A 25,177-nucleotide genomic window follows, 5' to 3' on the forward strand; every position below is an offset into this window, starting at 1 on the left:
ACAATTAGGAAAATAAAAGAGGCAATATACACTGAAATGAATCTGGAGTTTGATGAGATGCCATGGGGCAAACACTTACTGCTGTTCGGGTTGTCCCCTATGATGTGGTGTCGGCCGCTCCAGTACCAGAGCAGCAGGGTGGCGTCACGGGAGCCAGACACAATGTAGCAGTCGCCTCCGATGTACGACTCGGACCTGGCCAGGCAAGTGACCACATCCCAGTGGCCAAAAACAATCTGAGTCAACTTTCCTGAAACACAGAAGTGGCAGGTGAATTTGCTTGCTATTTTTCTTACACGGTGATAAGCTTAACTTAATTTTACTAGATTTATGAAACTTGACTCTGCAGACTGCAAATTTGTAAGGTGGTTTGACTCTAGCAAGAGATGGTCCTTAAAAATGACCCATGCATGTCATGGGATTTTTTTGGGGGGGTGGGAAAAGACCTATAAAATAGCACATTCAAGTTGTTTTTCTTCAGGGTTTGGGCCAGACTAAGGCGAGATTTAAAGGTGTTTTCCTGGATTTTATTTGGGGGAAGGAGACAGTAGGCCCAATTGTTTTCCAAACTCAGGGCTCATACTAAGACTCAGGATGGAATGCATTATAATTCTTTATGGATAACATAAACATTAATTTGACACTTGGTCACTCAGGATAAAAATGCATACATTGTTATATTTGAGTTTATGTTGTTCAGTTGTAACAATAGGCCTTTTGAAGCGAATAAGGTATTGCATTGTTAAAGTTACCTGTTTCTGTCGAGTAAACTCTGAAGCTCTTATCCCAGAATCCACAGATGAGAATATAACGATTATCTGCTGTGACCACAAAACAGTGCGCATTGATCTGGATGCTCTGGTCAACGAGGTCTGTGATCTGCCGTTTGTTCACGCCAGAGTTATTGGCTAAACATAAAACAGAACAAAGCATTTCAACAAAGAGCCCACAAGAGTTCCACCAATCAGTTGCAAAAGGATACTTTCTGCTATTCACTTACCTGGATTCATGTTTTTAAGGCTGCATGATGACTATTTTAGCACTACCCTATAAGAACATACAGATTCTTAGTAGCTGTGTAAGAGGCATACCACTGATTAAAAGACTGCCAGAACATTCACTGGTGGCAGGAAATGTGCACTGGCAGAGGGATGGGTGTTGGAATATTGTATGACTGAAACATAATCATGAACAACATGATAGCTGTGTACCTCACAGTGATTAAAAAATAAAAACACCAGAAAAAAATCCCCACACTTTCAATCATTACTGTCACTATTACTGTCATCCCATTGCTCGTTGATTTGCTCGAGCGGGCACCAGTAACGTCTTCATTGTGAGACTTGTTGTTACTGTTTTTGGCATATCAAATATTCCATGGGGCGCTTGCCAGGCTCTGCTGTGTGGGCGGGATATTCCCGGTAGCTTGCTGGGCTCTCCAAGAGGGACAGAGGAATTGAACCTGGATCGGCCGCATGCAAGGCAAACACCCTATCTGCTGTGCTATTGCTTCAGCTCCACTTTAAATCAGGTATTAAATATTTAATATCTTATTAAATGTTTTTAGTAATGTTTAAAAAAACTGTTTGAAATTAAAGTTCTTCCTCTACTACTAAATAAACTAAGGAATTCAAGGTAATGGATTTAAACAAATATTTAAATGCATTTAATTCTATAGATGTAGACTGTGACCAAGTTTATTCGTGTCCAACAAATTCATTAATAATAAAAATTGTCCACAGGATGTTAAATAAGGAAACAAATGCCTGGAATATGTATCTGCCCCAGCCTGTCATTTTGGGATGGCATTCACTGTTCCTGTGAAGAGATGTGAGCAGGGTAGCGATCTGAGCAAGGGATGCTGTTACCTGGGCAGCCCCACAGGGAACTCAGGGTCAGCAGCTTTAAAGATCTGGATTGTCAACAAACAGCAGGCACTTCCAGAATGTGCTGGCAGGGGAGGAGAAGAATAGAATGGGTGGGAGGGGGCTCGGGGAGGAGGGGATGGGGGAAGGAATCAGAGGCGAGCACTGGGACTGAATCTGAATAAAGTCAGGAACTCAGAGACACAGTCTGATTTCCCTGGTGCCTGTCTATACGCCAGCCTGTCCCCTGCTCCGTGCCATCCTTTCAGGCGAAATCCCTGGACGGTTTTCTTAAACAGAAAAGGCAGATGTAGAAGATCACCGTGACTCTCTAACATCAATTAAATCGAAGTGTACTACTCTTTGTAAATCGCCACTCGAACCACAGAATCATTTCCAGAGAAGGTCAATGCACCAAAAATAAAATTATACTCCTTTCCCCCCAAAAAAGGGAGCAAAGAAAAAGAAAATCTAAAGTTCTTGAGTCACTTAAAAGTTATACAATTTTTCCTTGATTAATTAGAATACAGCTATTAATTTTTCCATGGTTATAGCTTATCTTCAAGGGACACTGTGATATCTGTCAAAGAGAAAAATAACTGAAAAGATTCCTGCTTCCAAACCTTGTATCCTCACCTATATATAATATGGATATGTGGGTAACTGAATTGCTTGCCTTTCATCTTATTTCTGAGTTCAGAGACAAATGGTGAGTTAATCTAGGTTTAGAATTAATTTAGTTAATTGATAAATAATTAATTTAGTTAATTCTTTGTTTAGAATTAACAAAGATTCGAAAATATCGTAACTTGTAGATGGTTCAACATCTCAATTTTTTTATTTAATCAGATTCATGATCACATGAAACAGGCAGAATAGAAATTTTTAATAAGCCCTCTTACAGATATGAGAAATTTGTTCTGCATCATATGGCTAATAAAATTAATGTTATTATATTAAAATATTTTTAATATTTACAGCTGAGAGGCATAGCTCTGATTTTTTTATTTATATGAACATGTTTTAATGCTGTGAAATAAAGAGTTCTAGAGATGTTTTTCAGTATTAGTTTTCTTTAAATATCTAAGTTCTTGTATTTTAAATAAAACAGAATTGGGTTTTATGCTGAAAGATAGGCAGTTTGGAATTACCTTCCTTGTTTAAAATCTTCTTACATGACATCCTAAAGTATCAAGAAAATGACACAAATAGTTGCTTTAATACTAAAAATACCAGTCAGCAATGCATACTATGATTACATGACAAATGTGTGGCATGTTGTGACCATATTATTTGTTTTCACAGACGGCTTCATATATTTATTTACACAGCTCCATGATGGTAATTTGATAACATCATCTGCACATTAAATTTGTGGCAGCACAAGTATGCTTCAGCTATCTTTTGTGATAAGCAGCTACAAAGGAATTTGTGGACTGTCAGTATCCATAAAATGTATTTTGTTGTTAACCTACCAATTAATGGGTCCATTTCAATGGGAAGATGATGGGCTTGATCCAAGGAATATCCCGGAGCTCCCCTGAGGCCTGGTGAATCAACAAGAAGAGAACATTACTACAGAATACTCAGAAAGGAGAAATTCCGCCTAAGAAGTGTTTTGTGGTGGTTAGACAAAATATATATGTGCTTCAAAATTTCTTTGATAAAAAAGGTACAAAACTGTAAGGACGACTGCATTATAGTATAGGCTTTCATACAGCGTCTTCAGACTCCATCACAATTCCAATGATGGGTTTCTGCGGAGCCATGTTAGACTGGATTGCCTCATCCTAACAACAAGAGAAAACCACGGAAAACAGAAGACCTCATCGTGTCCTGGGCCCATAGTGAGCGAAGTTCACGGCAGTCCTCAGACTGCTGTGAGCATGGGCGAGTGGGTCTCCCTGCCCCAGTGAACACTCCCCGATACAGGACGAGGCAGTGGAATGCATACAAATGAGCCACACCTAATGTTTTTACCTGAGTAAGAGCTACTTGCAGCAGATTAGTACTTAGGACTAGGCTGAGTCACGCTTTTTAACATGTGATTATATAACATATATGATGATTTTGAACAACTCTAAAGAAAAAAAAATTATTTCTTGGGGCTGGAGTACCTGCACAGCACGTAGGGCGTTTGCCTTGCACGCAGCCGACCCGGGTTTGATTTCCAGCACCCCATATGATCCCCTGAGCACCGCTAGGAGTAATTCCTGAGTGCAGAGCCAGGAGTAACCCCTGTGCATCGCTGGGTGTGACCCAAAAAAGCAAAAAAAAAAATTATTTCTTTCCAGTTTGCTCCCAATGCAAAACATCTCTAGAGGCGAAGACTTCTGTGAATAATGAAGTCACATTTCCCCCCTTCAGATATTTGCTGTATATGTCAGGTTAAAAGCAAGTTGTTCTACCCCAAGTTGATAATATGACACACATTTATAAACTAAGTTCACTTAGAAGCTCTTATGAAGTTGAGCTAAGGTATAAATCACCTCTTATTATTTTAGTTTTTGGTTTTTGGGCCATACCTGTCAGCTCAGGGCTCACTCCTGACTCTGTGTGCAGGGGTCACTCCTGGAGGGATTTGGGGGTTTTTATGTGGTGCCAAGGATCAGATCTAGGTCAGCTGCATGCAAGGTGTACAAACACCTTACCTGCTATACTATCTCTCTAGTCCCATGATGCTTTTTTTTTTTTTAACAGCAATGGAGAAAGATTCAGGTTGATTTGCTGGCATTTGCTTGCTCAGTTCTAAAGATAGCAGGAGTCCTGGGGCTCCTGAGAGCTCGTAGGTGGTTGACTGGGCCAGCTAAATCCCAGGTCACAGATACTTCTGTCCTGGTTAAACAAACACCAGGATGCCTACTTTAGAAGACACTATTGTATCATTTCAAAATATAGTTGAAAGAACTCTCAGGAAAAAGGCTGGTGAAAACACACATGAAATCACCACACTGTTTAGAGTTTGTCTTTTCTCTTAGTTTTGTAAGGAGAAGGAGGATGTTTATATGGTTCACCGCTGTATTCCCAGCGCTCAGGACACTTGGATGATTCAAATATTTCTACTGAGATGGAAGAAAGAGGAACTAAAGTTACCATCCAGATAGTTCAAATTCAAACTCACTTTTACTCAATCTGGGAAGAAAGTGGTGGGGGCGGGGTAGTGTGGCACAGTGGCAGAGCAAGGTGAGAGAAACGGCTTTAGTCTGGCAAATGCTAGCGGGACAGCTACCGCCAAACCCTGAGTTCTGCGAGGCACTAAAATGCATTTGGCTGATTTCTTTTGATTGACAGTCTGGCATACAATTTAGTCCTCAGCTCACTTATCTTACATGAATTAGTGGTTACTCTGAAGGCCCCGCCAGGGACAGGCAGAGCTCACATACCCACTGTGTTGTGCCATCGGTTCACTGCAAACAGTCTGCTGCAGGTCACGGTCACCACGGCGGGGATGGTCAGGTGGGGCAGTGTGTTGGCTGCTACGTGGGTGACGGGAGAATTCGATGGGAACTTCAGCACCATGATCACATCCTGCTGCATCTGGTCTTTAAACATGAGTGGGCTCTGTGGGAGGAAACACTGTTCAATAGAAATGGGGAGAAGAGACGGGAGAAGGGTTAGCGGAGGCTCTGGGCAAAGAAATGTGATGAAAGCAGATGAGGCTGAGAGACAAGACAGAGAACAGCCTGCATTTGCCTGCAGTGGTGGGACCAAGAACCCTGTGCAGTCGCTGAGTGATGGACATTCAGTGGTTCACTCTCAGTCCCAGCCTAAGAAGCTCAGCCCAGGGTCTGTTCTCCAGGTGCAACACAACTTTAAAACCAATTTGGTGGGAAAAGAGGTCTGAGCAGTTGCTGACATTGTTTATTTACTTGAATCATAAAGTGGGTTGACTGGCATTCTTCAATGATCTGGGATCCCCGCGCCTGTCTAAGTAATGAAGACAGGCTCCCAGGACAAAACTTTGCACATATTTGTTGTCAACTCCTGTTGGGTTTATGGCTTACACCATTTTTTCCCCTTCTAAACTGTGAATTGCTAAGGTTACTGATGGCTAATACTATTTTTTTCCTTTATGAATCTTTGTTTCTCAAACACCTTTCATATAATTATAACTATGAGTAATAAAACACAACCAATGCTACACTATCGAAACAAAAAAACTGTCACTATTTAGCACTCGTACCTGTTTTGTGATTATTTTCTGTACATATGAACTCTCTGTTACATGAACATTAAAAAATTTGGCTTTTCTTTATAAACAGTTTCATGCCAAGTTAGTTTCTTAACAATCTCCCCTAGGAGAGCAATGAATTCTGACTGGGCATTCCTCCAGGATAAATATTATTATTATTATTATTATTATTAAACAGAGAAAACTAACATGGGAATAAAACTCTCCTGCCATTTCATAAGACAAAGTGTTAGTGATATTCTTCTGAACAGCTCATTGGAAATGCCTCATCTTCAGTGCCGGGGCTCCCAGCTACATCTTCAAGTCTCAGCTGTGACTCGGTGTTGGTGTGGGAACAGCATGTTCGGTGTCAACCTTTCTGCCCCCACACACAGAGGAACCGGCTGAGCCCAGGAGCTTTCATTAGTGACTAAGAAGAGTGCAGGAGACCGCGGGGCTGCCCTCCACCCTTTGGAGAGCAGGCAGTGCTTTCACACATGGCACTTCTGTTTTACTCCAAGTTTGGCTCTCTGTGCCCTGGAGGCGGAGAGGATACACTTTTCTCTGTTTGGGCAATGTTGAGCATCATCTGACACACACATGGGCCTTAAGCCAAAACTTGTTAAGTAATTTGTAGAATAAAGGAAAGGTGTGAAAATGATAGACACCACAAGATCATATAATTACAAAAGTACAGCTTAGAACATTTGTTTACACATATAAAAAGTCTCTATTCTAAAACTAGGATGCTTGTTGCCAGTCTAGAAAAATTAATGAACCGTAATACCATCTGCAGACACTTTTACTCTCTGGTCTGAAGAGAGCTTGTCCAACATGCAGGTAACCTCAGTTCGATCCCTCAGACTGCCAACTATGATCACTGAGCACAGAGCCATGAGTAAGCCCTAAACATGCCAGCTGTGCACCCCCCAAAAAAAATAAATAAAAATTTAAAAGACATTTTAAATTTTTCAAGCATTTTTTCACTTCAGTAAACATTTAATCAAAAATCATAATTTAAAAAATAAACTCTGGAAGGCTTATTTAATTAATAAAGTTAACTCTAGAGAGATAGCACAAGGGCTAAGCACCTGCCTGCATGTGGCCACCCTGGTTTGACGTCTGGCAGTCCCTGATCCCTGAGCATCACTGGGTGCAGCTGTGAAGTCCCTGAACACTTCCAGCGTCACTGGAAAATCCCTGGCACCACAAAGCCTGAGCAGTATCACATTCTGGGCTCTTATCTTGAGCAGCCAACCTGGCTGGCTGAGAATTGTGGGGAAGGGCCCCAGGCTTCCTGAATACCACTTAGAAATATGCCCCCAACTTAAAAAAAAATAAAAAAGAAGTTTCTCTTAAAAATTGAGGGTGGCAGTGGAGAGGCGTACAGTAGGCAGGGCACTTGCCTTACACATCACTGACCCAGGTTTGCTCTCTGGTATCCCGTAAGGTTTCCTGAGCACTGCCAGGAGTCATTTGTGAGTACAGAGCCAGAAATAACCCTGGAGCATCACCAGGTGTGGCCCCCACTCCTAAAAAATTGGAAGTGGGGAGGCTATCTCCAACTGTGCTCAGGTCTTACTCCTGACTCTGTGCTCAGGGGCCACTCCTAGTAATATTCAAAGGAATATATGCGCATATGCAGTGCAGGGGATAAAACCAGGATTGGGTGCATTTTTAAAAAATAACTGTTTTTCTCATAAAATGTGAATAAAAGTAACTGATGATGACATCACATCAGCTAAGACCCCGGAGGTGTTGGTCTAAATGGTGGTACCGTAGTGAATCATTATATCCTCAGGGTTGGTACCAATAGTGCCTCTAGGTTACAGAGAAGTTAAACATCTTGTGTAAGACACTTATGATGATGAAATATGATGATGGCTCAGATGATGGGTTGGGGTTTGACTTAAGTCTAACTCTGAAGCCCTTGCTCACAGCCCTTTCGTTCGACTGTGACCATTCAGTGAACTAAATTACTACTTTCTCCATCTCAAAGGAAATTACTGCCTGACTTTGCTCCCCAAAATTAAATAGGGAAAAATCACTTTCTGTTCATATTTTCACTCCAGTTTATAAGCATAATTTATTTTTGATGTCGATGTCTGGAACTCTGTAGCGTATGAATGAGCAAAAGCAGAGGCATAAACAATTAGAGACGGCGACTACTTCATGGATGCAAATTGACTGTAAGATTAAACAGTGTGCACTTAGGAGTGAAGAGTTAACTAAGAGTAACAGCATTTCTGCTGAAAAATCATAGTTCTATCGTATCAGCATCCAGATGGAACTGATGAAAACATTTCAACAAGCTGATGGTCTTACCAGGTGCATGGCGGAGCTCCGAGGTGGATGTGGCTCAATAAGCAACTGAGATGGCGTCTGACCGAAGTTTTGGATCTGTACCTCCATGGCCTGTGGTGGGAGGAGAGTGATGTCATAATCAATCAGGAGAGTGACTGTCACAAACAAATCAATACGCATCAACAGAAGTCAGCACAATCTGACAGAGCTAGTGTATCCCAAGTCAGCCATGAAAAGTCTAGAAAATTCATCAGGGCCTCTTCTCTCAGAGTGCAGAATTATCCAAGTGTTAGTATACTGGAGGCAAGCTTTGATTCTCCTTCCAACATGCTTCTATTAACTGAGACACTATTCTTAAGTAGAAGCTGGGGTTAAAGGTTAACCTGTGAGGACATGCAAGCAGCTAAAGAGTCAAGAATACTTTCCTCATTCACTTCAACACATATACCTTAATAAAATCCTCTGTAAGAAGGAAGGTATGGGGATCTCTAATGAAATATGCTTCTGGAATCTTCATGGGAAAAAAGAATGGCATATGAAAAACAATAGTCCACTAATGATGCAAAATAAAATTCAAGAAATCTGCTCCAACCAATTCAGAGGGCCACCAGTAAAAAAGAAAAAAAAAAACAACACGAGACTTTGCATATCAATTTCCCTTCCTTCCCTTCTTTTCACTATGATGTCAACATTTTCACTATGAAAATGCACTTTAACATGCTATGTTCTTTTAAGGTATGTGCTGGTATGTTATTTGCAAAGCACAAATTCATTTCTCTCAAAGTTTTTCTCACTTTGTGACTTTTAGAAGTACCAAAAAGGGGGCACAAATTGTGTGGACATTCTGAGCTACATAATGTAATATTATTTAAGCCAATGTAGATAGAGACATAACGAGATTTTATAGTGCCCAATGAATAACAACAATTCTAGATCTCAAAATGTTTGCACTGCATAATATACTGTGTATGTGTGTGTGTGCATGTTGTTTGACACAAAGAAGAAATCTTAAAAAATATTTACTTATTTCTTCTCTACATAAATTTGAGGCAAAAAAAAATTCGATATATTAAGCTAGACAAACAGAAGTATTTCTCTGAAATATTGTTAAATATGTAATTTAAGTCAATGAAGAAAGGCATAATATTTACAATGATCATTATTCTGTTACCATGCTAATTTTTCCTCTAAAATTGTGTGCTATTTGGTTGCACATAAAAGTGAAATACGAAACTCATTGCAGAGCCCTTAAGAGTGCAGGTAAGTTGGTAGATGGGTCTCCATGCGGCACCGCCACTAATAGTACTACTCTCTACAATTCTCATTTATATAGTGCTTAAATTTAACAATCTGTCCTCCTAGACTGCATTTCTAGAAAATGTTTATCAATAAAAACGTGAATTTTCAAATTTATTAGCAATATTAAACACGAATGCATCATTATGTGCCATATTTTAGCATCTGTATGTATGGAGTTTGGGTTTTCTATTTGCAGAAGCAATCAGATGAATTATTAAATCAATTTAAGTGCTGTCCAATTTTAATGTATACATATATTTTCATATTGTCCACTGATATGCAAAATTTGACTGAATTATACTCTCATACAATCATCATACTTTGTTTCCCAATGCAAGATTTATGGTTATAAAGAGGGGAAGAGACCATTTATGGATCGAACCACATTATTAACAATAAGCTCTTGAGGATTGTTGATAAAAAAAACCAACATCAGTTACTTTATTGCTAAAGGCCCCAGTGGTTAAAAAATCTACTATGTACTTTAAGTATCAGGCACAATTATACTATCTTCAAGAACAGATAGTAATGTTTGTGTTTTTAATCCTCTAGAAAGAGGACAGTGTGGAGGTGGTCAAAATGCAATGTATTTTAATATCTGGATCAGTGTGTTTCCCTTAATAGGAGGCCTTTAGCTATTCATAAAAGGAGTCACAAACATGTTTTGCTTGCTTTGTATTTTGATTCTGAAAGGTAAATATGAAAACTGTATTAGAGAATGTTATGCAACATGTATTTTCTAGAAATCTTTTGTACAGTTCATTTCAGAATGTCCTGCCACTGACCGTTAGTGGACTCAAGCAAAGTATGCAAGCATAATATTTAAATGACTCCCAAGTGTCTCCTCATAAATTTAATCTTGTGCTCAATCTCATACTTTCCTTAACACTCTATCCCAATCATGCAGCCTCCCTCCCTCCCTCCCCCCTCCCTCCCTTCCTTCCTTCCTTCCTTCCTTCCTTCCTTCCTTCCTTCCTTCCTTCCTTCCTTCCTTCCTTCCTTCCTTCCTTCCTTCCTTCCTTCCTTCCTTCCTTCCTTCCTTCCTTCCTTCCTTCCTTCCTCTCCCTTTCCCCTCCCTCCCTTCCCTTCTCTCCCTCCTGCTCTAGCTTCCTGTATTTTTTTTTTTTTTTTTTAGTGGAGGAAAGGTTGGGGCACACAGCAGTGTTCAGGCTTCGTGTCCTGGCTCCATGCTCAGAAACAGTAACTCCTGTCAATAGTCAAGTGACAATATATGGTGCTGGGCAATGTATCAGGGTTAGCTGCATGCAAGGCAAGCACCTTCATCTTTGTACTATCACTCCAGCCATATTAATTAATTTTTAAAACTAAACTTGGGTGGGGGGGTAAAGAGAGAGTACAGGTGTTAAGGTGCTTTCCTTGCATGCAGTTGACAGTGGTTCAGTTTGATCCTTGGCACTGCATATGGTCCCCAAAATAATGCAAGGAATGATTCCTGAGTACAGTGCCAGGAGTCAGCTGTGGACACTGCCTGGTGTGGCTCAAAAACCAAAAACAAACAAAACAACTCTTTTTGTGATCTATATGATATGATTTCATGATGTCAAGGTTCTTATTCTAAAATTTACCCTTTAGTTATCTTAGCATAATTCTGCCTTCTAATATTTCCTACCCCTTGATTTACAAATGTGTAAGTCTTTCAGGTCTTGAGGAGGAATTTTTGTGTCCTCCAAGTTCTATTTCCAAAAATGTCTGAAGGGAGACAGATTGAGTACCCAATAATGATCCTCACTTGCTCTCCCATCATGTTTGCTCAGCACCCTGCTACTGGGACATCTCTGTGGCATCTTTCTTGGCAGTGAAAAAGATCCTTGTATGGGAAAATAGCCGCATGTTCTAAAGTGCAGTCCATCCTGCAGCTGGTGGTGCATAGCAGCCGAGAGAGAGGAGACTATGCATTTGCTTCATAATTAAATAATAAAATTCTGTTTTAGGCTTTGTCACTGCTGTATTCTGTACCTTGGAATTACCTTATGTGCATCCTTATTCATTTGTATTTACTTAAGAGTTTTACAATACTAAAGTATATGAATCTTGAGTAGACAGTTGTGTGTGTGTGTGTGTGTGTGTGTGTGTGTGTGTGTGTATACGCTCGAGTGAACTCCTAATCCTTAATAGCTACCACCCTTACCAACCGGGTGGGCTATAGAACTGTAAGCTCCATCTCATGATCTGAGTGGCAGTTTTGTAGGTGTTTACATAGAGAAACATTCTCTCTTGCTCCTCTCCAATCACTCCTACTCCCCAGTATCTGCCAAGCCAACCACGTTATTTTTAATGTTCATCCTCATGTTCTTTTCTTGTCTGGAGTTTACAGGAAAGAAAGTCACACATCCCCTATTTTGTGTGTGTGTTGTGTGTGTATGCAACAATGGTCATGCCTCGCTATGCTTGGGGGCACCACAGCTACATGTGGTGATGCCTAGGGACACATGCAGTGCTGGGGGTCGAATTCAGGATCTTGCACGGGCCAGGTACGTGCTCTACCATGAAATCTACCTCCCTGGACCCTTTCTATGCCTGCCTGTTTCGGATCAATTTTCATGGCAGTGACATTAGGGCTTGCTATTTTATGCATCAATTGTTTCTTTGTTGCTTTTGTGTTGTATTCCACTGAATTAGTCTATTACAATACATCAATTCTCCTCCTGGATATCTGAATAGTTTTTGCTTCATATGAATAATTCCTTATAAATGTTCTTGCATATTTTTTGGTGGAGATAAGCAGTCATTTCTGTTAGGTGTGTATTTCAGATTATGGGGTGCAGCTGTAGGGGATACAAGTCTGTTGTAGGGCAGATTATCCTGCAATGTGGTTGTACTGATTTTGAGTCTTTATTCTGTGCCTTTCTGAACACAGTGCAATGGGCAGACTGTAATTGGCTGAGAGTCTTACATCTCAAACTCAAAATTTCTCATAAAATAATGAAAGAGTTCCACTTTATTCCTTTACCAGGAATTGTTCAGATAAGAATGAAATTTAAGTACCCTGACTAGTCGTTTAAATTTTATTTGCTACATGGATTCAGACTTTTACAAAACTTGTTTTTCCATATTTTTAGTAAGTAGCTATCATGTTCTTAGCATTTATTCTCCTGGACATGACAAGAAATAGGTGATAAAACTAATGAGAAAAAAGAAGGTCTTTGTTTTTTCCCTTTGGAACATCCTTTATTTATTTATTTATTTATTTTTTTGGCTTTTTGGGTCACACCTGGTGATGCTCAGGGGTAAAGTTACTCCTGGCTCTGCACTCAGGAATTATACCTGGTGGTGCATGGGGCTTTGGGGGTTGGGGGATGAGGGGTGGGTGTTGTTTTATATGGCATGCTGGGGATGAAATCTAGTTTGGCTGAGTACAAGACAAATGCCCTACCCGTTGCACTGTCAATCTGGCTCTTCCTTTGAAACATCTTGGGGGAGGTTTTAAAATACGAAGTGCACAGGGGCAGACAGACAGGTAAAGAAAAGGGGAACTGAGTTATGCACAGGGGTATAAAATACATGCATTTCAACAGTACAGAGGATTTTCACGTTTCACACTCACAGAAGTGACTCCTAACAACTGACCTGCTTATAAGTAGAGAAAGCAACAACTATAAAAAGTTCCTAAATTTAGTTTTTCTTTTGTTTCTTCCCTTCTTCCTGATCTTTCCTTAGTCTTGATATTTCTCTTTGAAGGCAACCCAGCAAATTAGAAAAGCAGCTCCATCTTTGCCCAGCTCTCCTTATATTGCTCCCTCTCTAGCTCCTGAATCCCTCCCCTGCTCCACAGGTCAGGATGCTTTACAAACAAAGGCACCCTGTTGTGGAGGAAATCAGGAATAGATTCTCCCCCAACTGGAGAGGAGGAAGCACCTTTAGTAATCCACCCTTGGAAAGAGGGTGACTTCTCATTTGTACTGAGGGGCCAGATTGGCCATAGATGTGGCACAGTGCTTATTCCTTTGACAACCTCCACCTCCTGCAATTTTATTGCTTTTTTTTTCTCTTAAACCTTCTGGCTTTTTCTTCCCAAGCAAGAAATTTCTGCTTCTTCTGTTGATAAAGATACAGAGCTGGGATTAATTTCTCAAAGACAAAGCAAGATGCAGAGGGTATTATTATATTACTGGTATGCCTACTAATTTGAAAGACTCCAAAGGTGAGGTAAAACGAAATGCAGCAATAGGCAAGTCATAGTTGAGGACAATGTTCAAACTGATGATAAATTAAAAAAAAAATCTGGGGGCCAGAGAGAGAGTCCAGGGGTTAAGGTGTAGGTCTTACATGCAGCAGGCCCTGGTTCCATTCCTAGCACCACACGTTCCCCTGAGCATTACCAGTGTGGCCAAAGAACTCTTGGACCCTCACATTGAACTCTGAACCTCATTTCTGGGAGGAGCCTGGGCTCTCTGAGAATCACTTGAGAGATACCCTCCTACGTTCCCGCACCCCCAATAAAATTTTAAAAGGAAAGAAGACGTTAGGTGAACTTTTGTGCTTTCTTTCTCCCTTTGAGCTCACGAGAAATCCTTATACAGAGTACTGGAAGGTGGAAAACAAAAACTGTAGTTAATCTTATCTCTTCCACAGTGCAGGTCAATTTTAACCAAGGCACATTTTTCTCCTGCAGAAGTTTTACCATTGCAGTCTTTGATTTTTTGTAAATGAAATTTATCATCATCTTTCAGATGAAATGTCGTCCAGTATAAGTGTCACAAGACAAACAGTATGAGGAGGCTAATAAGGCTATGAAGTGACTGATATTAATTATTTCCTTTGGTCTGTACAATCTCTTAAGTTATTTACCAGAAACATAAGAATTTTGTAGAGTACCATAGGCTATGTTAACCACACTGGTGAGACTAATATCCAGTTTACTCACCAATTATTGACCAATATTCAGAAACACAAGCAAAGTTTTAAGAGTAGTTATCTGGGTATATGGAAAGTATTTTAGTTTCAATTTTCTTAGATTTGTTTATTTCCTGGAGCGATAGCACAGCGGGTAGGGCGTTTGCCTTGCACACTGCTGACCCGGGTTTGATTCCTCTGCCCCTCTCAGAGAGCCCAGCAAGCTACCAAGAATATCCTGCCTACATGGCAGAGCCTGGCAAGCTACCCATGGCGTATTCCATATTCCAAAAACAGTAACAAGTCTCACAATGGAGACATTACTGGTGCCTGCTTGAGCAAATTGATGAACATGGGACAACAGTGCTACAATGCTTGTTTACTCCACGATACAGCACTTCCTTAGAATAACTTTATTTTCACGTGTGAAAGTAGAGATTTGTTTTTGTGTTTGCTAGAAAATATAACCTTGACAATAAAAAAAACCCTGCCATCTTCTGTTCTATTAATTCAGTACCAAATAGAAAAACATTAAAAAAAATGGAATTTTAAAAAGTCTGAAATGATGAAAGGAAGGATTCTTTAGTAGCAGACTGTATTTTAACCGATAAACTTTGCGTCTGGTTTATTGTTATAATAAAACAAGATCTTATAAAGCATTACTTTTTAATGCTGAAAAAATCCAGTGAAAAATGAATCAAGCAAATAATATCTGCACTTTATTTCCTGCTTTATAAGCATTAAGCTATATGAAAAATTAAAATGTTTTTTATACTCAACTGCTTCTAGTTTTTCATTGAAAGCACAAAATAAAAAACATTTTTCTCTTGTTTAGCAATCAACTGCATTAAGGCTACATCTATGCTATCAAAGTTATCCGAGTAGCAAATATTTGGTAACTAAAGTTAAAAAAAAAAAACTGTGACCCTGGGCAGTGAAATGAGAATGACAACCATTATATTCTGTAACAAACTTTAAAAATGGATCTGTAAATGAACATGTTTTAGCCATCCCTGAAGACACAGCTCAGTGACAGAACACCTGGCTGAAGGCAATGGGTATGATTCTTAGCACCATGAACTAAAAGCAACAAATAACCCAAACTATCTCACATCAGCACTTCTCAACCTTTCGCCATGTTCAGATCAGCAGTGATCGGTGGACCAGTGGTGGAAAAGGCAGTATTTGTCAGATAATACTTGCAGGAAGGGATTCTGGCTAGCTTAGAGCTCGTTTGCCAGCTTCACTGTTTGGTTTTATTCTGGCAGTATTAACCTAAATAAATTGAGGACTGAGTCCTCCTGCTTATTTCCGCACTGGAATGATGAATCACGATAATAATACCACATAAGTGATTTAACAAATGCATGTGAAAAGAAAATGAGCACCATTTTTCCCCGCCAGGAGAGAAAGCCCTGTCTGGAAGATGTTCTCTTCAAAGTAGGTCAGTGTCATTGGAATCTGTTTTGTTCAATTTTCCTACTGAGAGACAAACATGAATCCGCCCAGGCTGGGAAAGTGCGTGTACTTGATTGTTTTGGTTCTGGGGTAGTGCGGGAGCTGTTCTCAACTGTGCTCCAGGTGGCTGTTTCTGTAGGCCTCAGGAGACCATTTAGAGCTGGAAGCCAGGCCTCAGACAGGCAAGCACGCTCTGTAAGCACTCGGCCCATCTGTGCTCTCTCTTGCCCAAGCGCGAGTACCCCAACACAATATGGAATGTTTGTTTAACCCTGATGCCTTAGGTGAGTTCGCTGTTCCCAGAGCAGTGCTCCATCAGGGGCAGCAGAGAGGAGCGCTGGATGCTGGCCTTCCCGGGCTGCAGCTCCGCATCGCTAACCTGCCTGGCTCCCCACCAGTTCCAGCCAAGGGGAGCTCAGGACAGGGAAGGAAGCAAAGACTCCACTGCAGGACCCTTCCAGGTCAGATCACAGATGGCAGTGGCTGGTGCTTTTGCCCTTTCTAGCAGGGGCTCCCTGTCTTGTACCCTCAGCCCCAGAGGGAATGTCAGATTACAAGATAGTCTCTGGATGGTTAACCTAGCCCCCCGCCCCCCCCACTGTCCCCCATTTTTTTGTTTATATAAATTGTTTCTTTTCTTTTCTTTTCTTTTCTTTTTTTTGAGGGAGGGTTGAGTCTCACCTGGCGCCCTCAGCTCTGTGTTTAGAAGCCATGGAAGGCCTTGAGGGACCATGTGCAGTGACAGGGACTGAAATGGAATTAGGCCTATACAAGGCAGGTAAGTACCTTAACCCCTGTACTATATCCCTGGCCCGTCACCTGTCCTTGTTTGGCTACTTTATCCCATCCATAGCTGTACTAATGGGGGCATTATTAAACTTACTTAATTACCTCTTAAGTTGAATTGTGGTAAAACACACATTACACAAATACATAACATTTACCATCATATAAAAATGCACAACTATTTACATGGCTAAACAACCATCTCCAGAACTCTTTCCATCTTGCAAATTTGAAACTCTAGAGCCAGTAAACAGTTCCCTACTTCTACCTCTGCCAAGTCCCTGAACACTGCCTTACATGAGTGTCTTAGTAATTGGAATTTTACAGCGGTGGTCTTGCTCCAAATTGCTTATTTCACCTGGTCTAATGTACTCAAGGAAATTGTTTGGTACATATAAACCACATTTTCTTTAGTTGTTTGTCCTCTGAGTAAGATTTGCCTCTCTCCTTTGACTAATGTGATGTTACCCTCTGACTACTTTGACTAGAATAATGCTAAATTAAAAATGGATATACAAACACTTGCTTAAAATCTCACTTGCAGTTTTTTTGGATAGGTACCGTAAGTGAATCTGCTTAATGTAAGTTTACATAAACAGGGCTGGAGAGATAATACAGTGGATAAGGTGCTTGCCTTGCACATAGCTGACTCAGGTTTGATCCCTGGCATTCTATATGGTGCCCTAAGCACTGCCAGGAGTGGGCACTAAGAAACACTGGTGTGTCCCAAACTCTATAAGCTTAAATAAACATATCCCTATATAAGTTCATATTGATCTGTATTGATTTGTATTTCCTGAATAGTTACTGAATAGTTAGTGATGTTGAACATCTTTCCAGGTGTTAGTTGGCCACTTGCATTTCTATTTTGTTGTTGTCCTGGATCCATACCTAGCAATATCTGCACTTACCCTTGGATATGTACTCAGGGATCACTCCTAGCTGCTACTGCAGGACCATATGGGATGACAGGGATCAAACCTGGATCAGCTGCATGCAAGGAAAATACTTTCATACCTGCCCTATCCTGTATTTCTTCTTTGAAGTCTTCCTAAAGGTTGAGATCCTGACTGATACTAACAGAACTGGCACTGGGTAACAATGGCTAGCTTTTTAATCTGAATACTGGAAAAATATGATCACATACAGGACACATTTTTATTGAGAACTGAGAATATTAAGGAGAATAAAACACAATTCTAAGTTTCCAGAGGAAGGCCATGGGCTCTCTTTGTAACCTCTCTTGTAATAAGCTAGAAGGAAACCAAGACATTCATTTCTGGATGATGAAGGGAAGCAAGGATTTTAGTAGATGATTTCTAAGGATTCTTCCACATTTTTGGTTCTTGGCTTATTTGGGGGCTAAGCATAAGTAGTACACAAGTAGAGGGCTCAATTCAGAAGTGCTTAATGATTATTTGAGAGGAATCAGTACAGCATCTGTGGCCAATTCTCCCTGGTTGAACAAGTTTATGTAAAGCAAACTCACTGCTGGCTTACTGAAGTGGAAATGAGGAAGACTGGGAGCTAGTGATGGGGAGCAGAAAGAGGGAAGCAGCAGTACAGGTAGTTTTCCTGTACCATGTGAAGTCAGTTCCTTTGGTACATCTAAAGATGGTAAAAAATATCATAGAAATAGTGAGCTGATACCGACTTCTTTGGCATACAGAAGGAAATCAAGACAAAAGTACAGCAGGTGGTGGTATAGATATTCCAAAACGAAATGGTACATTTTTATTCATCTAAATTGAGATTAAAATTCAGACTGTATATATGCAGCAGAACAAAATGCTCTTCTTTGATTCTGATGTAATGGGAAAAATAATTTAGATACATTGGATTAAGATTTCAAATTTAAGTAGTTTGCTGCTAGTGTGTCTCATTATTAGTATGTTTAAAGCCTTTAAAAATGAGTACTAGGCCAAACAAGATGCCTACTTAATACCTTTGTAGCAAACCACAACACCCAAAAAGAGAGAGTGAGCAAATGGGAATGCCCTGCCACAGAGGCAGGGTGGGGTGAAAGGGACAGGGTGGGGATGGTGGGAGGGATGCTGGGATCATTGGTGGTGGAAAATGGGCACTGGTGGAGGGATGGGCACTGGATCATTGTATGACTGAAACGTAAGCATGAAAACCTGTCAGTCTGTAACTTTGTCTCACGGTGATTCACTAATAAAATTAAAAAAAAAATGAGTCCTAAGGATCTAACGGAAACTTTTGGACACTTAGACTGAGTAAAACCTTTGTCAACAAACTGAAGAATGAAATATGTTTTGATTATCTGCTAATTTATGCTTCAGTAATAACTGTAGAATAGAACTAAAATTTATGTTAATATAAGATAAGGCACTCACTCCAGGGTCTTTCTATTACAAGCAGCGAGCTGCAATTTTCACCCTTCTCCTTGTGAAAAATATAGATGCTTGTGAAAGTATTTGCTGTTAATTTCTGAAAATCAATAATTAGCACCTCTCAACACCACAAAATAAAAGTAACAAAGGACAGCAAACACACATAAATGACATGGTTCCCATTTTGATGAGCTGCATTATTTATGCTTTTCTCGTGGACGATTGATGACTATAGACTGGAGAAAGCCTACAGTAATTACAGAGAGAAAGATACACCTAAATTAAAGATTTATTCACTAATCAAAATTAAATGGGTGTCATTAATTTCCTTGATATTAGTTTATATATAGAAACTTTATTCATTGGATCTTCATAATTCAGGCAGTGTTGCTATTAAGGATCATACTCCTCTTGTGTCTGCTAAGATTTTTTTAATGTAAGGAATATGTAATGTTTATTTAGACTCTGAAATTTAAAATGTCTTAGTGTTTTTGTTTGTTTTAAATTTCTTAAGACTTTTCATTCTGTAAGCTTCCAAGAAGTTTTGTATGCTTTGGTGTTTGTGTGTATGTGTGTGTGTGCAGTATTAGATGTTGCAAGCCATAATGCCCCAAAGTAGAGAGAGAGTATGGGGAATATTGTCTGCCATGGAGGCAGGGGGAGAGTGTAAGGGGGGGGGTATACAGGGAATATTGGTGGTGAGGAATGTGCACTGGTGGAGGGATGGGTGTTTGATTATAGTGCGACTGTAATCCAAACATGAAAGCTTGTAACTATCTCACAGTGATTCAATAAAATTTAAAAAAACTAAGAAAAAAAAGATGGTATTCGGAATCCTGGTTGGTCATTTTGTTTATCAATTATTTATAAATATATTTCAGAATAATTTTCCAGGAGAAAAACCTTGGATATTCCCCCACTAATTAAGCACCATGGCTGTAGTAAATGGACATCACTGGGCTTCAAACCCAATCCTACAATCCAGAAGGATACCAAGGGTGTTGGTATCCCTTGTCAGATCAAAGTTCAAATGGGGAAAGGAAAAGACCAGGATAAAGAACTCACAAAAAGAATAGTAATGATTTTGGAAGCCACCAACACTGTCACTATACACCATCCATATCATGAAGATTTCCCCCTTACACACTTTGTGAATTTATCCTTAAGGAAAATCAAGATTGCAGCTATCAGGTTAAAGCCACTTCTGTCTTATAAGCTTTTTGACAGCCCTATCATGTCAGTTCCTATAGTAGCAAAGAATAGTTCAACAAGAAAATAAAGTCAAAGCTGAAGTGCTCTATCCTCCTTCCCAGGGGCATATTTTCACTATACTTGATTCGAATGAATGCTTCACTATTCCTACTAAGGAATAGGAAAGTCAAAGAAAGATGAAAAAGAGAAAATACAATCTAAGAAGATGCAGTAATATTAATAACAGAAAATTAAGTCTAAAAACATCACATACATCACACTTTTATGACTACCAGTAATATTGAAATATAGTGAACTGTTTAAATATTTCTAGACTAGATAAATGTGTACGTATGTATAACAAAATAATACTGTGTGGCCCATATGTTATACTAGTTTGTCAGTAAAGCAGTCTTTCATGACAATTTTATGTGCAAACCATTCACTATTAAATAGAAGTAATTTAAATCACATTTAAGTTTAGCAATATCAGCTGAAGATATACCAAGATAGTTCATTTGATGGGGATTTCAGGTAATAATGATCAATATCTATATTATGTTTTCTTGTATAACAAGTATCTTCATATATCTTTCTTTTCTCATATTATCCTCAAATACAGTTCTATAAGTTGGGTATCTTTACTATTATCATTTCTTGGTTAGGGTAAATAAGGGTGACATAAAAGGAAATGATTCCATTAACATCACTCAAATAATAATCATGGGACTCTGATAAGATCAATTATCTGATTTCTATCTTTCTATCACCTAGACTGAAAGATAGAAATGGTTTGCTACAGACCATACAATCAGAGACCAGGGCTATTTTTATCTACTACCCTCAGTGTGATTAAAATTTTTGGTCACTTTTTGGGGTTTCATTTACCCTCATTAGAAACCTCAGATTATGGGGTACCAGGATCACCATGGTTTTAGAATAAAATTATTTTCTACTTATTATAACAATACAGTAAGACATCTGTGGTATAAAATTAGTAAATTCTCCTATGTAATTTCTGACTAGGGCATCATGCTAGGATTCCTTTTAGGCGATTAGAGCAAATAATAAGCAAAATGATTAATGGAGGTTTTTTTGTTGTTTAGTTTTTGGGCCACACCTGATGGTGTTCAAGGGCTACTCCCAGCTCCATGCTCAGGGATTAGGGGTTACTCCTAGTGGAACTTGCAGGATCACCAGTGCTGTGGACTAAATATAGGCCTCTGGCATGTGAAATATGCACATATATGAAATATGTGAAATATGCCTTTTGAGCTTTCTCCCCAGCCCTGATACAGATTTCTTAAGATTGTCTTAATTTTTTCTATACAAATAACTTGTTTTACTTTCAGTTCATTTTGTTAAAAATGGTGTGTGGGCATGCATTACCTTTTTCTTTATTTTAATTTTTTTAAGGGAGTCACGCCCGCTGATACTCAGGGAGCCACATGGTCCAGGGATGACCCTGAGCTCTCTGCAGGGAAGGCCTGTGCTCCAGCTCTTTGAGTTCTCTCAAAAAAGCTGCTTAAAGTTTCAACAAATTCAAAAGTATAAACGTAGTAGGAAAAATATAAAAAAGCTTACCGTTGATTAAAATAGTGAAATGGAAATACAGGTAAGATTTCCTTAAAAAATTTAAGGATCATTTTGGAGGTAAGATTATGCTTCTCAGTGTCTGTGTTGCAAGCCATGATGCCCAAAAGTAGAGAGAGAGTATGGGGAATATTGTCTGCCATGGAGGCAGGGGGAGGATGGGAAAGGGGGGGTATACTCGGGATATCTGTGGTGGGGAATGTGTACTGGTGGAGGGATGAGTGTTTGATCATTATGAGATTGTAACCCAAACATGAAAGCTTGTAACTATCTCACGATGATTCAATAAAATAAAATAAATAAATAAATAAATGAAAGATTATGCTTCATAAAACTGTAAGCCTTAGTAAATCTTTTGTCATTTTTAAATTCCTTAAATGTAATGAAAGGGAAAAAAATGTAATGAAAGGGGTGAAAGAAATCCTGACTCAAGAACTAGGACATGTCTCCCTAAATCTGGCTGAATCTGACACAGATTGTTGTACTTGGAAACATTATTTAATAACAGTGTATGGTTATATTACTGTATGTAAGCTAAAGTGTATTTAAAATGCCTAAAGATTTTTTTTTTTTACAAAATAAATCTGTTTGAATCCTCTCTGCATAATTCTATGGGCAATGGCAGTAAAGGAGGGGGAGAATGAAATGAACTGGTAGTTTCAAGGAGTCAAGCTGGCACAGGCATTTAAAAGTGGAAGCAGGAGGAGGAATGGAGATATAGAAGAAGGAAGAATTAAAATTTTGAAATTGGGTGTAGCTACATGGACCTTCATTACAGCACTTTATTTTTTGAAGGGGGGATATAAAGGGTTTCCATCAGATTTTAATGCACCCTTGGCTAATCAGTGCTCCGATTCCTGGAAAAATCTTCCCAAACACCTGATGTGACTGAGTCACCCAGGAAGGCCTGAAAGAAATTCTAACAACTTCTCAGGGCAGACTGACACTGGTGACCTACACATCACATTTGAGTAGCAAGAAATAATTTAATGATAATAATAGAAAACCATGGAACAGATAATTTTATAATAACATCCTACTTCCTAAGATCACAGGATGGATTATCTCAATCACCATTCAGTAAGTAAATACATAAAGAAAATACCCATAATTTATATTCTTATGTGAAATGGATAAAGAAAGACTATTCATTACCATGCTTAAAAAAAATACTCCTCAAATAGCTGAGCTCATATGTGAAAAAAATGTGTGAAAGATTATGATGTAAGCCAAGACTTAAGACAATTTAACATCTAATATCCAACAGATCTAGTGTTTACATATTAAGAAGAGCTTTGTTCCAGAACTATTCTGTCATGTTTCTGCCTAAAAGCTGTCATGATAAAGTTTGTTATCAATTACTTCTTTACACGTTATAAAATCAGTTAAGCTGTCATATTTTTCTCAGCCAGAAATCCTAAGCTGTCAAAGAATGTCAATTTAAAATCTGACATGGAGAAGAAAATAATCTGTTTTCTGACCTCTAATTTTGTGACATTTTAATGCCATAATTGCTGTGGTTAGTACGGCCTCATGATTTCACCTGTCAAGGAAGAATGAATCAATAACCGAAAGCTATTTTTCAAGTTTTAGCTCTAACTCTAAAGCTCAAAGTAACAGGCTGTTTGTGGATTTTTTTTAAGAAACAAAAAAGACATTCATATATTAAATATTTATCTTTCAAAGAAGCATATAAGCATTCAAAACACATAACGCAATAAGCTAAGAATAACTAACCTTCCTCTGGTTTTCTTACAGTGAAATGATCTTTCACAGTAAGTCGTGGTCTTAGAACTGGAAAAATGCTACAATAAACAATATCAAGCGGAAGGAACGCCTTGGACTCACTGTAAGGGTTAACAATTTGAACACTGATTTTTCTGAGGATTTGGACCCTTAGAGCTTTAGTTACCGCTCTACACTGCAGACGGTGAGAACCTCACCTTTGATGTTTCCATAAAAGGGCTATGTCTCCCGGTGGGATTCCTCATAGGGGGAGTGAGAACGTCAGGGAGTAGAATGACAACCAACTAACGAAGAAGCTATACTTCATGCCATTTATCTACAGGGTTACTTTCTTGTGACTGGAGATACCAAATGCTTTTATGCTGGCAAACATATGGTCTAAATTATTCGTCCCTTACATAGAGCGAGAGAGCCGTTGAGATGGAGAGGGATAAAGTGGCTTTGCCACACTACAATAACTCACTTGTACCCTATTCTCATGGGGGGCTTCTCCTCTGGGGCAGACTTTTTTTTTTTTTTTTTTTTGCTTTTTGGGTCACCCTTGCTGATACTCAGGGGTTATTTCTGGCTCTGCACTCAGGAATTACTCCTGGCAGTGCTTGGGGGAACCATATGGGATGCTGGAAATCGAACCCAGGTCGGCCGCGTGCAAGGCAAACGCCCTACCCGCTGTGCTATCCTCCAGCCCCCTGGGGCAGATTCTTAGATGTTTGTGCAAAACCTTTCGCGTGTGAAAAGGGTAGGTTCTTGATAAAAGGCAGAAGTGGGGGAGAAGGACGACTAATTCATCACTCTTGATAATATAATGTAATTTGTTCTGTCTACACACACTACGCTATTCCCCAGTGTCCAGAAAGAGAGAATGCTATCTCTGTAAACAGTCCTGTGTTGACCCAGGGCCAACGGTCAGGCTAAACATCTCTGCTGGTGTGTGCAGCTGCCTGGGAGCGTAAGTAGCAGAGTTCACGGCATTCTGTGCTGCTTCTTCACCTGGTATTCTGTGAACTGACACATGCGTTACTGGGTTGAAGAGGCAGGTGAAGGACTTGGAGAGGAAGAACAATATCAGAGAGTGAGAGTGCTGGTAGGAGTGAGCACGGGCTTGAGGAGCTGCACTCACCACTCTGCCTCCCTGCAAGGTAACCGGGAGCTAAAATACTTGGCTCAGACCACCTGGATGCAAAAACTGGCTGGCCTACTCCCATCCAGAAAGTGGTTTTCAGAGAGTATGTTTTCATGTAATGTTTTATTTGTTAGGAAGTTCTGCTGTCTCCTGACTAAGGCCTAAATAAACCTGTTCCCCCCCACCCCCCCATGTCCAAAAAAATGGTGTGATGTTTTGTAGGAGTGGGATGGAGTGATAGCACAGCGGTTGGGCATTCGCCTTTCACGAGGCCGACAAGAGTTCGATTCCTCCGCCCCTCTCGGAGAGCCTGGCAAGCTACCGAGAGTATCCAGCCCGCGCAGCAGAGTCTGGCAAGCTACCCGTGCGTACTGGATATGCCAAAAACAGTAACAATAAGTCTCTCAATGAGAGACGTTACTGGTGCCCGCTC

At 39.7% G+C, this 25,177-nt stretch overlaps 1 protein-coding gene across 5 annotated transcripts in view; it reads right to left on the reverse strand.

Moving 5' to 3' along the window:
- NBEA (neurobeachin) overlaps window positions 1-25,177 on the reverse strand; it is a 625,086-nt gene that overhangs the window by 20,762 nt on the left and 579,147 nt on the right. For all 5 annotated transcript variants that reach the window (XM_055142057.1, XM_055142054.1, XM_055142047.1 and 2 more), the window contains 5 exons: window positions 8,362-8,451; window positions 5,249-5,441; window positions 3,341-3,412; window positions 753-908; window positions 80-250 (listed from right to left, as the gene is read on the reverse strand). In XM_055142057.1, the coding sequence (XP_054998032.1) occupies window positions 80-250; window positions 753-908; window positions 3,341-3,412; window positions 5,249-5,441; window positions 8,362-8,451 (682 nt within the window). The remainder of the gene's footprint in view (window positions 1-79; window positions 251-752; window positions 909-3,340; window positions 3,413-5,248; window positions 5,442-8,361; window positions 8,452-25,177) is intronic.

The sequence above is a fragment of the Sorex araneus genome, chromosome 1, assembly GCF_027595985.1.
Source record: "Sorex araneus isolate mSorAra2 chromosome 1, mSorAra2.pri, whole genome shotgun sequence".
In the NCBI taxonomy this organism is placed as follows: domain Eukaryota; kingdom Metazoa; phylum Chordata; class Mammalia; order Eulipotyphla; family Soricidae; genus Sorex; species Sorex araneus.